The sequence below is a fragment of the Fusarium verticillioides genome, chromosome 7, assembly GCF_000149555.1.
Source record: "Fusarium verticillioides 7600 chromosome 7, whole genome shotgun sequence".
In the NCBI taxonomy this organism is placed as follows: domain Eukaryota; kingdom Fungi; phylum Ascomycota; class Sordariomycetes; order Hypocreales; family Nectriaceae; genus Fusarium; species Fusarium verticillioides.
The window spans coordinates 2,025,787-2,038,571 of record NC_031681.1 but is presented as its reverse complement, the minus strand read 5'-3'; the positions used below and the strand labels follow the sequence as shown (position 1 = coordinate 2,038,571).

General features: G+C 50.0%; 5 protein-coding genes across 6 annotated transcripts; 2 read left to right on the top strand and 3 right to left on the bottom strand.

Moving 5' to 3' along the window:
• Position 1: 1 nt before the first annotated feature.
• FVEG_11406 (hypothetical protein) lies at positions 2-1,326 on the bottom strand. The gene is made up of 2 exons (XM_018900660.1): positions 1,139-1,326; positions 2-1,078 (listed from the first exon to the last, which is right to left on the bottom strand). The coding sequence occupies exons 1-2, from the start codon at positions 1,286-1,288 to the stop codon at positions 164-166; spliced, it is 1,065 nt and encodes a 354-aa protein (XP_018758970.1). The 5' UTR covers positions 1,289-1,326; the 3' UTR covers positions 2-163.
• A 140-nt stretch (positions 1,327-1,466) lies between these two features.
• FVEG_11405 (hypothetical protein) lies at positions 1,467-2,584 on the top strand. Its single transcript, XM_018900659.1, has one exon. It carries the CDS (start codon positions 1,631-1,633, stop codon positions 2,396-2,398), a length of 768 nt encoding a protein of 255 aa, XP_018758969.1. The 5' UTR covers positions 1,467-1,630; the 3' UTR covers positions 2,399-2,584.
• FVEG_11404 (tryptophan synthase) lies at positions 2,377-5,174 on the bottom strand. Its single transcript, XM_018900658.1, has 6 exons — positions 4,994-5,174; positions 4,793-4,880; positions 4,663-4,733; positions 4,381-4,613; positions 3,419-4,328; positions 2,377-3,366 (listed from the first exon to the last, which is right to left on the bottom strand). Exons 1-6 carry the CDS (start codon positions 5,039-5,041, stop codon positions 2,563-2,565), a joined length of 2,154 nt encoding a protein of 717 aa, XP_018758968.1. The 5' UTR covers positions 5,042-5,174; the 3' UTR covers positions 2,377-2,562.
• A 575-nt stretch (positions 5,175-5,749) lies between these two features.
• On the bottom strand, positions 5,750-9,647 carry FVEG_11403 (hypothetical protein). Its single transcript, XM_018900657.1, has 2 exons — positions 8,700-9,647; positions 5,750-8,338 (listed from the first exon to the last, which is right to left on the bottom strand). The coding sequence occupies exon 2, from the start codon at positions 8,329-8,331 to the stop codon at positions 6,133-6,135; it is 2,199 nt and encodes a 732-aa protein (XP_018758967.1). The 5' UTR covers positions 8,332-8,338; positions 8,700-9,647; the 3' UTR covers positions 5,750-6,132.
• Positions 9,648-10,900: 1,253 nt separating this feature from the next.
• FVEG_11402 (hypothetical protein) lies at positions 10,901-12,773 on the top strand. 2 transcript variants are annotated; one of them, XM_018900655.1, is made up of 4 exons: positions 10,901-11,302; positions 11,368-11,924; positions 11,983-12,100; positions 12,155-12,773. In XM_018900655.1, the coding sequence occupies exons 1-4, from the start codon at positions 11,154-11,156 to the stop codon at positions 12,318-12,320; spliced, it is 990 nt and encodes a 329-aa protein (XP_018758965.1). In that variant the 5' UTR covers positions 10,901-11,153; the 3' UTR covers positions 12,321-12,773. The 2 variants fall into 2 exon arrangements, with proteins under 2 accessions (XP_018758965.1, XP_018758966.1); XM_018900656.1 differs by having other exon boundaries at positions 11,032-11,302; positions 11,978-12,100; positions 12,155-12,676.
• Positions 12,774-12,785: the final 12 nt, after the last annotated feature.

Below are 12,785 nucleotides of genomic sequence, written 5' to 3'. Positions count from 1 at the left end.
AGCGCCTTACACTGAGTATAAAATGTGAAAATATATGCATTCGATCTAATTAGGTATTGGGTCTAAGTTATGCTGGCCATTCGCGCAGCTCTTGTGCCATCATTATCTTTCATACAGCGTGAATAGACTGAAACACATTGTGTCTGACAATGACCACCTCTTGTTAACCCTGGTTCAGTCGGTCCAGGTCTCTTTTCACTTCATCCATTTGTCTCGCCATGTCCCGATACACCCTCGACATCTCCCTCATTTTCCTCTCCTTTGTCTCTCCGCCATCAACACCGACGCCGTACTCTCCCAACTCAGCCTGTAGACCGCGAATGCGTTCCTCGCCTCGCATTCTAGCATCGCGCAAATGCGCGCCATAGTTCTTTAGAGCAGCAATTGCTTCGGGTGTGTAGACCGCGCGGCGCACAGAGGCGGCGGCTATAGCAGCATCCGCATCGTGACGACGAGCTTGAAGGGCGACATCTGCGGCGCGGAGCTCAAGACTGCGGGCTACAACGCCGTGCTTTACTTCAAGAGCGCGGACGAGAAGACCCAGAGCATTGCTTGCGGACTGGAGAAGAGTTGTCAACGCGGCCAGGGAGCGTAACCGGTGAGTCCTCAGATCTGCTTCCGCAGCTGCGAGGTCAGAACGCCAGGACGTGAGGGTGGCTGGTAGCGAAGCAATATGTCGATGAAGAAAGGATGGATTCGTAGACGGATGAGCGATCCGTGCAAGACCTAATGCCCATGTCCGTAAATTCGATGCGATGACTGGCGCAAGAGCTGGAAGCAGAGTCTCTAGGTCTGAAAGGGGAGGATGGGCGAATAGGAGCTGGAGGGTATCCTGAGGAAGAGGCGGATTGTTGGGGTCGAGAAGTTGAGGAAGAAGGAGAAGAAGATCCAGTAGAGGCTCTGGAAGCGAAGACTGTTGCTTCAATTGCGATCTTGACTCTGTAGGTTGTTGATTTTGAGGTGCTCTTAGGCGGGAAGAAGCTCTTGTTGCGGGCGGTGTGCTTGATGGAGTTGCCGATGAGATGGCGCGAGTTAAGAGATGCTGTTTTGCGCAGACAAGGCGCCTGCGGTTGAGTTCCTATGCCTTAAGTCAGCTTAAAACATCTTTATTGGCACAACAATCATGGGGTAGTCTCACCTCTCGAACTGCAGCCCGCTCTTTAGCTCTAGGGTCCTGCTTAGTCGTTCCATCAGGATTAAGTACAAGATTTGTGAGTTTATTATAGAGATTCAAAAAATCAGGATTATTCTGAAGAACAGAGTCTTCCACAGGAGGAAACATGGCCATCGTATATCAGATCAGATCCCGCTGTCGACGAATACTCAATGTTTGCTTTGTTGATAGTGAAGCTGTAGTGGATCCCATCGCGAAGACACCACGAAATCACCTGATTGGGCAATTCCCTCAAGTTTAAGCTGCCCATGTCTTCGGCGCCGGAACATCACGCCCCTCCGAACAACGACAGCCCAAAAATCTCAACTCCAAAAGGTCATCGGTATTGTCGACGATCAGCGCATCTCGAAGGGGGCACTCCGCGCTCGAAAATCTCCGCCCGCCTCGACGTCAATTGAAGACCAATGTCTCGTATCTGACCGGGAAATCACACTCCGAGACTCGATAACGAATATCATGGCGTCCTGGGCCCCCGCTCGGCCGGCTCTGAGGGCCCTGGCCTCATCATCGACAGCGACTCCCGCTCGACTATTCAGCACAACTCTGCCTCAGCAGACCAAGACGATCAAGTCACATCTTCTACCCAACCGTCTTATCCCCCCATACCCCTATGGCGAGCGAAGAGTCTACAAGCAATCCAACAAGGGTCTATACGGCTCAGCGAGGATTCGTTTCGGCAACACTGTTGCGGAAAAGTACAACAACAAGGCCCGTCGATTTTGGCGTCCAAACGTCCACGTCAAGGTCTTCAGGCTGCCCGCCATACAAGCCAACGTCAAGACCCGCCTCACACTCCGAGTTCTCAAGACCATTCGACGAGAGGGTGGTCTCCAGGAATATCTTCTCAAGAGCAAGCCCGCCAGAATAAAGGAGCTTGGCCCTGGCGGCTGGAACTTGAGGTGGCTACTCATGCAATCCAAGGATATTCAGAAGCGGTTCAATGAGGAGCGTATTGCTTTGGGCATGCCGCCCAAGGAGATTGAGGACCGGGACGATATTATCCAGTATGCGCTCGATTTCGCTACTCCGGGGCCCTTGAGCAAGCGTAGTCAAGCGACGCTGGGCGAACTTGTAGCGCAGGAGTTTGTGTTGGGTGACGAGGATCTGGCTGATTTGGAGGGCATTCAAGAGCTGTCAGACGAGGACGAGGCCCTGTTATTCAAGGAGCTCGATGCAGAGATGGAAGCCAGAAAGACACAAGGCCAGCAAAAGATTACGGTGTAAAATATCTCATGTATAATATGTATCAAAACCCTCCATTTTCAACGCCTTCCAGCCTTTGTATCACCAACCCGCCAGAGCCACGATAGAGAAAAGAAAAAGACTTTTTTGTTCATGCTATCATTTCAATGGTTGCTACATAATCCAAACATGGTATCACTTTTAATTTAGAAACGAAGATCCCAGCCAATCTTAGGGCCCAACTTGGGCAGCTCCTCAGCGACGCTCTGCACGTCCTTGTCACCACGGCCGCTCAGGCAGATGACAAGATCCTCGCCCTTCTCCATTGTCTTGGCAAGCTCAATGGCACCGAAGATACCGTGAGCAGTCTCCAGAGCAGGAATGATACCCTCGAGCTGACTCATGAGCTTGAAACCAAGGAATGCCTCAGCATCAGTGGCAGCAACGAACTTGGCTCGCTCGTTGTCCTTCCAAGAGCTCAGCTCAGGGCCGACACCGGGGTAATCGAGACCAGCGGAAACGGAATGTGTCTCCGTGATTTGGCCGTGCTTGTCCTGGAGAACATATGTCCTCACACCATGCAAGACACCCTTGGAGCCACCAGTGAGAGTGGCACTATGTCTGGCGGTGTCAACACCATCACCACCTGCTTCAACACCCAGAAGCTTGACAGTAGGCTCATTCTCGAAGGGGTAGAACATGCCGACAGCGTTGCTGCCACCGCCAACACAGGCCACAACAGCATCGGGAAGCTTGCCTCGCTTCTCGAGCATTTGTTGCTTGGTCTCGTTACCAATCACTGACTGGAAGGTTCGGACAATGGTGGGGAAGGGGTGAGGTCCGATCGCAGAACCGATGATGTAATGGGTGGTGTCCAAGTCAACGACCCAAGCGCGGAGGGCCTCGTTGACAGCGTCTCGAAGAGTTTTGCTGCCAGCTTCGACAGCAACAACCTTGGCGCCGAGAAGTCGCATACGGAAAACGTTGAGGGCCTGTCGTCGGACGTCCTCCTATTCAATGCATTAGTGGTGATATCTAGATCAGCGGATAGGCTTGACTTACAGCTCCCATGTAAACTGTGCACTCCATGCCGAACTTGGCACAAACGGTAGCGGTAGCAACACCGTGCTGACCAGCACCAGTCTCAGCGATAATACGCTTCTTTCCGAGTCTCCGAGCAAGGAGAAGCTGTCCCAGAGCGTTGTTGATCTTGTGACTACCAGTGTGGTTCAGATCCTCACGCTTGAGCCAGATGTTGGCACCACCAGCGTGCTCAGTGAGTCGCTCAGCCAAGTGCAAGTGGCCGGGTCGCCCCATGTACTCGTAGTAGGATCGGTATTCCTCCCAGAAAGAAGGATCGTCCTTAATCGCATTGAATCCATCCTCCAGTTGTGACAAGCAGTCCATCAGACTCTCAGGAACGTACTGACCACCGAACTCGCCAAATCGTTCGGGGATCTTGCCGTGAAGAGCAGCGAGCTGAGCAACCAGGGCGCTGTCCTCCTCAGCAGTGATATCGGCATCTGTGACGGTACCACTGACGGTAACATTCTCGCCGCTGGGCTCCTTAGCCCCAGCAACAGCCTCAACTAGACCGACCTCTCTCGTGTTCTCATCGGAATCGCGGCCTGATAGGTAGGCACAGTACTTCTCGACATCGGCAAGAGCCTGGCCAGGAGCGGCGTTCTTAATGGTGGTGATGATCTGACTGCCGACGACGACACCGTCTGACAAAGTAGCGACACTTAGGAAATGCTCTCGAGTGCTGACACCGAAACCGACAGCAGCGGGCTTGTTGCCGCTGTACTTCTTCACTCGATCCAGAAGGTCGGGAAGATTCGCGTTTAGAGTGCCGGTGGCGCCGGTGACGCCCATACGAGAGACGACGTAGATGAATGAATCGGCGAGCTGGCAGAGAATCTTCATTCGGGTATCTGATGTAGCAGGGGCGATAAGAGGAACATATGAGAGACTATGTACGTAATCAGTATTGTACTCTGGTCGATTTGGGTGTTTTGACCCACCGGCCCTTGTTGCAGAGCTTTCGGAAAGAAATAGCCTCCTCGGGAGGCAAGTCGACGACGATGAAACCATTGATACCAGAGGAGTGGCAGTCTTGGAGCAGCCTCTCCTCGCCGTAGCTTAGGAGAGGGTTGTAGTAACCCATAAGCATGACGGGGGCCTTGAGACCGCGAGACCGGGCCTCCTTCACCATCGCCAATGTGGACTCGATTGTGACGCCATTCTCGAGGGCGATCTAAACCAGTCAATTCCTGTCTAATCAAAGCGACTGGTACTGTACGAACCGTGTTGGCAGTCTGGATAGTAGGGCCGTCGGCAATTGGGTCGGTGAACGGCGCACCGACTTCGATAACGTCTAGAGTTGCGACTCGGTTAGTACAGTTCACAAGCGTCATTGAGCCGAGGAAGACTTACCGGCGCCACCCTTCTCGAGAGCCAGGAGGATGCTGGGTGTGTCCTCAGGCTTGGGGTAGCCAGCAGTGACATATGTTACCAGCGCAGACTGTTTGAAAGAGAAGAGTCATTGTCAGTTTACTTGTTCTTGCAGTCAAAGTTGGCATTCTCGCCGTTTTACCCCGCGGAGGGGCAGTCATGACGAGAATTTGGTGTACTGACCCTGTTCTGCTCCTTGCAGCGCCTGAAGGTCTCTTTGATAGCGTCCATGGTGAATTGATTATCGACTCTGGTCCTAGAAATGATGTAGAGATTGAAGAGAGGAGATTCCTAGGGAGGACGTGGAGATCTTTAAAGAAAAGAGAAAGAAAGTTGAGGCGAGGGTTGTTTGTCTGCATTCTCATTCTCCGCCACCGATTCCGGAAGAACGAGTTCCGCTACCTGCAATTGTGCCTCTGGACTCGCTAGACTCGTTAGCTCCTTCCCGCTCATGCAAGTCGCCCGCAGGTGCATATTCCGCCCACACTCCGCCCTGCATCAAGCATCATAGCACCCACTTCGGCTCCGGAATTCCCTAATTGGGTAATCAATCAACATAACATTGGATGGAGCTTTGGTTGCAATTTCAGGGTCCTGCATCATGGCATCTGAATCGTGTGACATATCTCGTACTCCTCTCTATGTAAGCAGTTACGGACACTAACCATTGGGTATTCTCTAGCATTCACTCTGCTGCAGTCATCATGCATACCTAGGTACCAACACTAAGGCACATACGAGGGAGTCTCTTTGTTGAGTAACTCCGGCGCCAAGCAGCTTGTAACAAAGAACCACATGTAGGGCTGAATTAGTATCAGGAATAACCTCTTTCGACCAGAAACAGAACAAGCTTTCCCCCATCAGAGGAAGTCTACACATCGTTATACAGTCACAATAACCATGCATTCACAGGCGCGCGTTATGTCACCATCACTAAGCCATGAGATTTACAATTGTAGCCTTCAATTTGTTGTTACTATGTGTCAGTCTGATCTAGAAACAATCTGGTTGAAATCATGACCACAAACAATGTAGAACACGAACCAGACTCAAGACTATTCCTTGGACACGAAACATGAACCAAGTATCCAACGGCCAATACCTTTTTTTTCCCCTTCGGGATATCAACTGAGAAACATATGAAATAAATTTGAGTTGCCTCCATGTCCAAGATACATTATACCAACGCCTTCCGTGTAGTCATCGCTTCATGCAGTTAAAAAGGATCGTCTCTCTCGGCGCGGGTCCAGCCAGGGCCAGAGTAATAAAAAAGAAACTGCAGGGAAAATCATCCTTCAACTGGCTATCGGGCTCCAACACTCCTAGTATTTGCCACTTGCCGTGTCTAGGTAGCCGTAGGAGCTGCTTCTTTGGTGGCCGTCCACCTGTGTAGCACGGGCCCCTGTCGCACCAGACATGAACTTCTCGTCATGCCTGGGAGCATCTTCTCTGTAATGATCTATCTCGCCAGAGGAGGACCCAAAACGAGGAAAGTGTGTTGCGCCATCGGGATTGGCGGGATCATGGTGTCCGACACGAGGACTAAAGCCCGGTCTGTTGTCTCCAGTATAGCGCATACCACCTTCGGCGCGGCCCTTGTCCGGTGAGACCATGCCGACAAGTGTCCAGACTGTGCCAATAAGGACAACAAGTACATACACTAGAAGGATACCGGTAGAGATAAGAGCATCTTGGATCAGCTTCCCGTGAAGCCAATCTGTAACTGCCTTGACAGCCCCTGTGACCTCATCAGTAGTGGCGGACGACGGGGATGCCAGGAACGTGTTAAGCTCCGAGTCACCTTCAACCGAGTCCTTCGCACCCTCGCTGAAGGTATTGTTTTCGAAGAGTGGGAAGTTGACTTGGGCGTGGTCATGAACCCAGGTGAGTCCCTTTTGCACGCTCTCGATCTTGATGCCGATAACACAGTGAATGACTGTCTTGATAGGGTCAAGAAGGATGGTTCCCTTGAAGACAGTGTCAAGCCCATCATTCATGGTATCAAGAAATGTGTTGAGAGTGTCGTTCACAGCATCCGTGGCGTTGGTAACATAGCCGAGGACGTCGTTGTTAATTTCACTGTTGAAACTCGTAATCACGCCGTTGGCGTCATGGGCCCATTCAGCCGAAACGCTTTCGAGGTTCTCAACAACATCGTCAGCAAATGCGCCAACTTGACCTGCGAGGGCAGGCACTTGGTCTCTGATCGCCTTGAGAAGAAGCCACTGGCAAAAGCAAGAGAAGAAGCCAGCGATGGCAAGAGACAGGATGAAGAGGGCTGGGACGGACGTGGCATAAGCGATCAGCCATCGTACAAGAATCTGTCGCTTGCCCTTGAAGTGCGATGCGATCTTGATGCCCGCAGTAGCCGTCATGGGTCGAGACGCAATGTAGACAATGTCCATAGGGTCATACAAGTTTTGAGCAATAAGACGAGCATGATGCTGTTGTCGCCGCCAGCGTCTGATCTCAAGCCAGGCCATGGGAACAATGGCGGCCAGAGCGAGAATAATCAAGACAGCGATGAAGATGGTTCGAGCTTTGTGGATAAGTTCGAATAGGTTGTTGAAGAAATCGTTGAGAGCAGTGTTCTCAGAACAGAAGGTCAGCTTCTTCTTCTGGGCGAGAGGGAAGACATCTCGATCGAATTTGTAATTGCCGTAGGTCTCGTTGAGGGCTTTGCGGACGAAGTCGAACGGAATCGAGATGGCTTGCTCTGTCAAGTTCTGGACTTCTCGGAAGTCAGGGAGATCATCTTCCAATTTACGGACATCCTTGGCGAAATCTTCGGACTTGATGTCAAAGTCCTTGAGTTCCTTGACGGGGCTGGAGAAGTCAACCTTGGGGATATCGGGAACAAGGTCTCCAAAGACAGAGTCTTCAATTCCCTTGGTGACCTTGTTAATGCCATCTTCAAGTTCCTTGGAGAGACTTTCTATTTTGTCCACAGCCTTGTCAATCACGCTGTTGAACTTTTCAGTTGCTCCTTCAGTGACATCGGCAACAACATCCAGACTTCCGTGGACCATGGCGGTAATAAGGCACACGTAAGTGGCAGTTAGAAAGTTGATGTAGAACACGATCATGTTCTTCACGCCGACAAGGATCAGGTCGAGCAAGTACACCATGGCGTCAACTGACTTCTCGATTCCAGAAGCTGCAAGTTCGTTCACGCCCCTAGAGAGATAATGAGGCATGGAGGCCATGGCGCTGCCAACATCTTCCACTTTGGTACAGGCGGATAGGGCTTTGACTTTGGCATCTCCGACATTTTCTTTAAGGTCAACGATGAGGATCATAACTCGGACCAGGACCAGGATGAGGAGGATTGTCCAGCGATTCACCCATATTTGAGAGAGCCTTGCTCTGAGGCTGAGATAGGGAGTAGCATTTGGAGCAGTATCGGCTCTAGCTTCTTGAACTTTTCGCATCTCGGCCATTTCGAATGATTCTGGCCGGAGGGAGTTGGGTACGGCCGGATAGACCGGCGGGTCGTCGTTTTCTTTCCGTGAGGAGAACATCTTGGATCTATGTTTGTTGGTAAATGCAAACGATTAAGTTTGTATGAGATTGTATAAGTAGAAAAATGCGAAGACCGAAGGAAGACGAGGGCTCAGATCGAGTGAGATGTGATGATGATTTACACGATGTAGGGACAAAGATTAATTAGATAAAGAGCCCAAGGTCGAAAGATGAAAGAAATGGGACAAAGGAAATGACGGCCGTGAGCAAAAAAATATTTCCAGTCTATCGTCTATGATTCCATGTTGATTGTTCAAGGTTGAAGTGCAATTGTGTATAAGCGAAAGAAAAGGCCGAATAGAACAATAGGAAGGGCAATAGCAACAATAAGAGAGGGTGCTTGAGAAAGCTTTGACGCAAAACATACCTGATTCACTCCACAAATAAAGTAACCAATGAATAACAAATTCAAAGAGAAATCAGCTGTAACAGAAACGCCCTTGACAATTCCGGCGGCAGCGCTTAGGGTACGAGAGTGAGCTAAGCGCCCGTCTATACCGGTGACCAGTCACGATGCTGGCAAAGGCCTGAACACAAACGGTTCCGAAACCGAGCCAAGAGCAAACGGACCGCAAGTATAGTGAGGTAGGTAGGTAGAGTTTGTAGTAGATTAACAGCTGAGGCTGAGCTTGAGTTGAGTTGAGGGTGCGGTTGGGCTGGCTATAGGTGCGAGCTTGTTTGGCTTGTTTGACTTGTCGCTTTGAGTGGCCCAGCCGCCTCAAGCATGGGTTGAATGTTATATGACCGCTCCGTAGAGGACTTGCACAATGAGCAAGGTACTTCAGGTAGCACTGTGCTCGCAATATCACAGCATCAACTGCAGCAGCCTCCAAGTGAATGGGGTGCGAGTTGAAGTATAGATATATAGTGACTCACGCAGAGTGCAAGGGGAACACCGTGGAGTGATAAGGTGGGTGGTGCCCAGCATTCCAAAGCTCACCATCAGTTGGTGGCGAAGGGCATGGGCATATAACTGATAAGAAGGCGGCACATCTTGGTAGTCCAAGCGGGTGACGCCATTGCAAGCTGTTTCCCATGAAACCCTAGCCTGAAGCCATGAGCGCAGTGGCGGTGCTGTCGACTGATTCCGATATGCTGGCTTCCCATACGGCTAATGTAACTGCGCCGTAAATGCCATCGTGTAGGTCACTGGAAAAAGCAGGGTCCTCCGAGAAACGATTTCAAGAGGCTATGATCATCACCAGAACATTTCTTGGTGGTGAATGTTTTCGAGGTGGCGCACCAGGATGTTGTTAGAGTTGCCGGGGCTGACAGCCAATCAAGCTTCCAAACAGGGGTCTCTTCACCGTTGAAGCCCCTGTATCCCGGTGAGGAGCTTCAGGGCCCCTCGTCGACAGGGGTTCACGTGGTCGGTAACCGCCGATCTCGTCCAAAGAAATCGCCACTTGATGAGTTGTAGTTGAAACAGGATTTTCTGGAAAGAGTCACGGGTTGGCTGGATTTGTTTCTGATCATCGTCTTGCATATTCTGAAACCTGGCCAGCGGTGAGATATGGCCTTCCAGGGCCAGAGTGAGGTGCTTAAAGATAGATAGAGTTTGTATCCTTAGTCAAAGCTCTTTAGCCGTAGTCAAGTTGGGCTGAAGAGTATGATGTCATATGGCGGGGGGTTAATTTGTCCTGTTTTCTCAAGTTTTAGCAAGAAGTTGTGTTATTCGTTGGTGACCTGATGAAAGATGCTGAGCGACAAGCAAATAGTTCCTCGTGTTTGTGAGTACTCAAAAATGGAGATCGAGTTTTTAACCTTGCGAAGCGCTTTGTGTACGAGCCATCGGAAAGTGGTCGCGTCTTGGCCGCTCCAGTGTAAAACAATTGGTTGCGGTTACAGCCGCTGGTAGCCCTGTAGTCCTACTCTTTGGGCGCGCAGTGAAACGGAGCCCACTGAAGGCAGAACGGCTAACAAGTTGAGCATCCACTTGCACAAGAGCTTAAAATAACGAGGTTCCTTTGTTTAAAGGCCCCATGGATGCCTGTTATTGTCGCGCTGAAATCGGTTATCAAAAACAGATGTCGGTCAGTAAAAAGTGTCTGTTGCCTGTGGCAGCGAGCAAGTTGAACATATCGACCTAGGTCGACCTTACATCATCCAAGTCTGTTTGCTACTTATCCATTGCAATCAACAGCGGAAAACAACTTCAATGTGTTGTCTTTAAAGTTCACCAGCATTCTTCCAAGAAAAGAAGGCCTTCTTGGTGGGCTTCAGTGCAGCAGATGTCTCAGTCAAAGCCTCGCGCCCAAACTCGATGTGCCCATATTGGAAGTTCTATCAAGCGAGCATAGCATGTATGCTTTACTACTTAATGACAGAAAACTATATGCGTAAAAGATTCTGAAAATATGTCCTAGTAGATTGGCTTGAATTGTCACGGTTCTCCTCTATCTCAAAGGGTTCAGCAAGACCCGGATTCGAATTGGTAAGACCAGGCATTTTAAGCCATGTTGCTTCATTTGCCACATTTAACAGCTCAACCTGTCCAGCTCCATCGGACTATATAATTATGGTCTCAGAGAATTCTTGACAGTCATTTCGAGATGTGTTTTGGTGCCTCTCGTCAAGCCTCTCTAGCCTCTTTCTATCCTCGTAAACTAGCCCATGCCCCAGCATGGTCTCCAGAGACAGAGGTAACTATTGTGTCACCCTGCAGTCACTGATGCGCATATCTAACGCGCGGGGTACATACGCACTCTCTGGTAACAGCTTGGTATAAACGTTGCTGTGTGATTCTGATTCGCGATTTGCAAACAAGCTTGAGCAATTGCCTCAATATCTCACTACCGCACGACCTCGAGCATCAAAAATTATGGCTGCCACAGCAGTGTCTGACCAAACTACCGACCTGAGCGAGCAATATGACACTCCTCTCGGCCTCGCTCACTCGACTATGCAAGCCCTCAAGGACAGAATCAAGCTCCATTACGATCTTGCAAGTGACTACTATTTGAGTTTGTGGTATGTGAAAACATTCTACCTCCCAGAAAGCTTAGCGACTGCTGATCCACTGGCTGGCTTACTAGGGGCGAACATATCCATCACGGGTACTGGCCAACACCAGAGTCTGAAGCCACGCAGACAAAGGAGGAAGCACAAGCCAATCTCATCCAGCTCCTTCTCGACATTTCAAAGATTCCATCCAACAGCTCGGTTCTTGATGTTGGCTGTGGTATCGGCGGAACATCGCGGTATCTCGCTTCCAAACATGGTAGCTCTGTGACGGGCATCACCATCTCAAGCAAACAGGTCAAGATCGCAAATCGCCTAACCAAAGCTGCTATCGAAGACACCTCTTCGTCTGATGTGTCAGATGACAATGGCTTCGCCAAACTCGGCGAGGGAAAAGTCAAATTCCTCGAGCTTGACGCCGAGAAGATGGGCGACTTCTTCAACGACCAGCAGGGCACCTTCGATGCAGTATGGATAAGTGAAGCTCTTAGCCATTTTCCAAACAAGACATTGTTCTTTGAGAATGTGATGAAAGTACTCAAGCCTGGGGGCAAGTTGGTGTTAGCAGATTGGTTCAAGGATGAAGATATTGACGAAACAACTTTCATCAATGATATCAACCCTATCGAAGGTAAGGTTGCATGCGAGATATTCGTATTCATGTGTTTATGAACTTAAATTAAGTGCAGATGGCATGCTACTCCCATCCCTCTGTACCCAGCAAGGGTACGTCGATCTCGCGAAGAACGCCGGGCTTACAGTCTTGTCTGAGCCAAAGGACATCAGTCAACAAGTCCGAAAAACATGGTGCGAATATCATGTATCTGACTGTTGATCATATGCTTACACTCGTATATTTAGGGACATTACTTGGTCACTTGTGCAGAACCCATCCCTTTGGGCATTTGCGTTTACTCAAGGCCGGGACGGTATTGCTTTCTTGCAGTCATTTCGCGCAATGAGACGAGGTTATGCTAATGGCTCCTTTCGCTACGCTGTCATGGCATTTTATAAGGAAATGGCATGAAGGCATGGATCGTGAGAATCAGCGCAACGCTGCCTCGAAACCTGAAAATCGTAACATCTTATCCTTGATGTATGATTAAATTATCCAGAGATTTTGAAGCTCTAGACAGACAGCCCCTCTCGCAGGATATGGCAAGTTATCTTATCAGTGGCAAGTTCAGTATTCGTATAAATGAACGCCGATCACGGCTCTGACAAGCCATTCAGGCACATGGCGTGCTAGCGCTCACGGTTCCAAGTTGGGGTAATCAGGTGATAGCTGCAAGTGCCTGTTCTTGGTTCTCGTGGGAGTTTCGCTCGGCGTGACTGTACCATGAGCTGCTTATACATTGATTCTGATAACATATTCAAAGACTCTGAAAATTGTGTCACTGATCAAAATAAATCTGAAAATCCAGAAGAGGCAGAAAAAAGCACTTCGGACCGTAGCCGCATTGCCGGACCTAGCGAGTATACAGACGTGTTG

Coding starts and splice junctions, on each gene's coding strand:
- FVEG_11406 (XM_018900660.1), bottom strand. CDS start 1,288: ATGGCCATGTTTCCTCCTGTGGAAGACTCTGTTCTTCAGAATAATCCT. Junction 1,079..1,138: donor AGCGGGCTGCAGTTCGAGAG/GTGAGACTACCC, acceptor CTTAAGGCATAG/GAACTCAACCGCAGGCGCCT.
- FVEG_11405 (XM_018900659.1), top strand. CDS start 1,631: ATGGCGTCCTGGGCCCCCGCTCGGCCGGCTCTGAGGGCCCTGGCCTCA.
- FVEG_11404 (XM_018900658.1), bottom strand. CDS start 5,041: ATGGACGCTATCAAAGAGACCTTCAGGCGCTGCAAGGAGCAGAACAGG. Junction 4,881..4,993: donor GCTGCAAGGAGCAGAACAGG/GTCAGTACACCA, acceptor TCTTTCAAACAG/TCTGCGCTGGTAACATATGT. Junction 4,734..4,792: donor TCTCGAGAAGGGTGGCGCCG/GTAAGTCTTCCT, acceptor TCGCAACTCTAG/ACGTTATCGAAGTCGGTGCG.
- FVEG_11403 (XM_018900657.1), bottom strand. CDS start 8,331: ATGTTCTCCTCACGGAAAGAAAACGACGACCCGCCGGTCTATCCGGCC.
- FVEG_11402 (XM_018900655.1), top strand. CDS start 11,154: ATGGCTGCCACAGCAGTGTCTGACCAAACTACCGACCTGAGCGAGCAA. Junction 11,925..11,982: donor TGATATCAACCCTATCGAAG/GTAAGGTTGCAT, acceptor AATTAAGTGCAG/ATGGCATGCTACTCCCATCC. Junction 12,101..12,154: donor CAACAAGTCCGAAAAACATG/GTGCGAATATCA, acceptor TCGTATATTTAG/GGACATTACTTGGTCACTTG.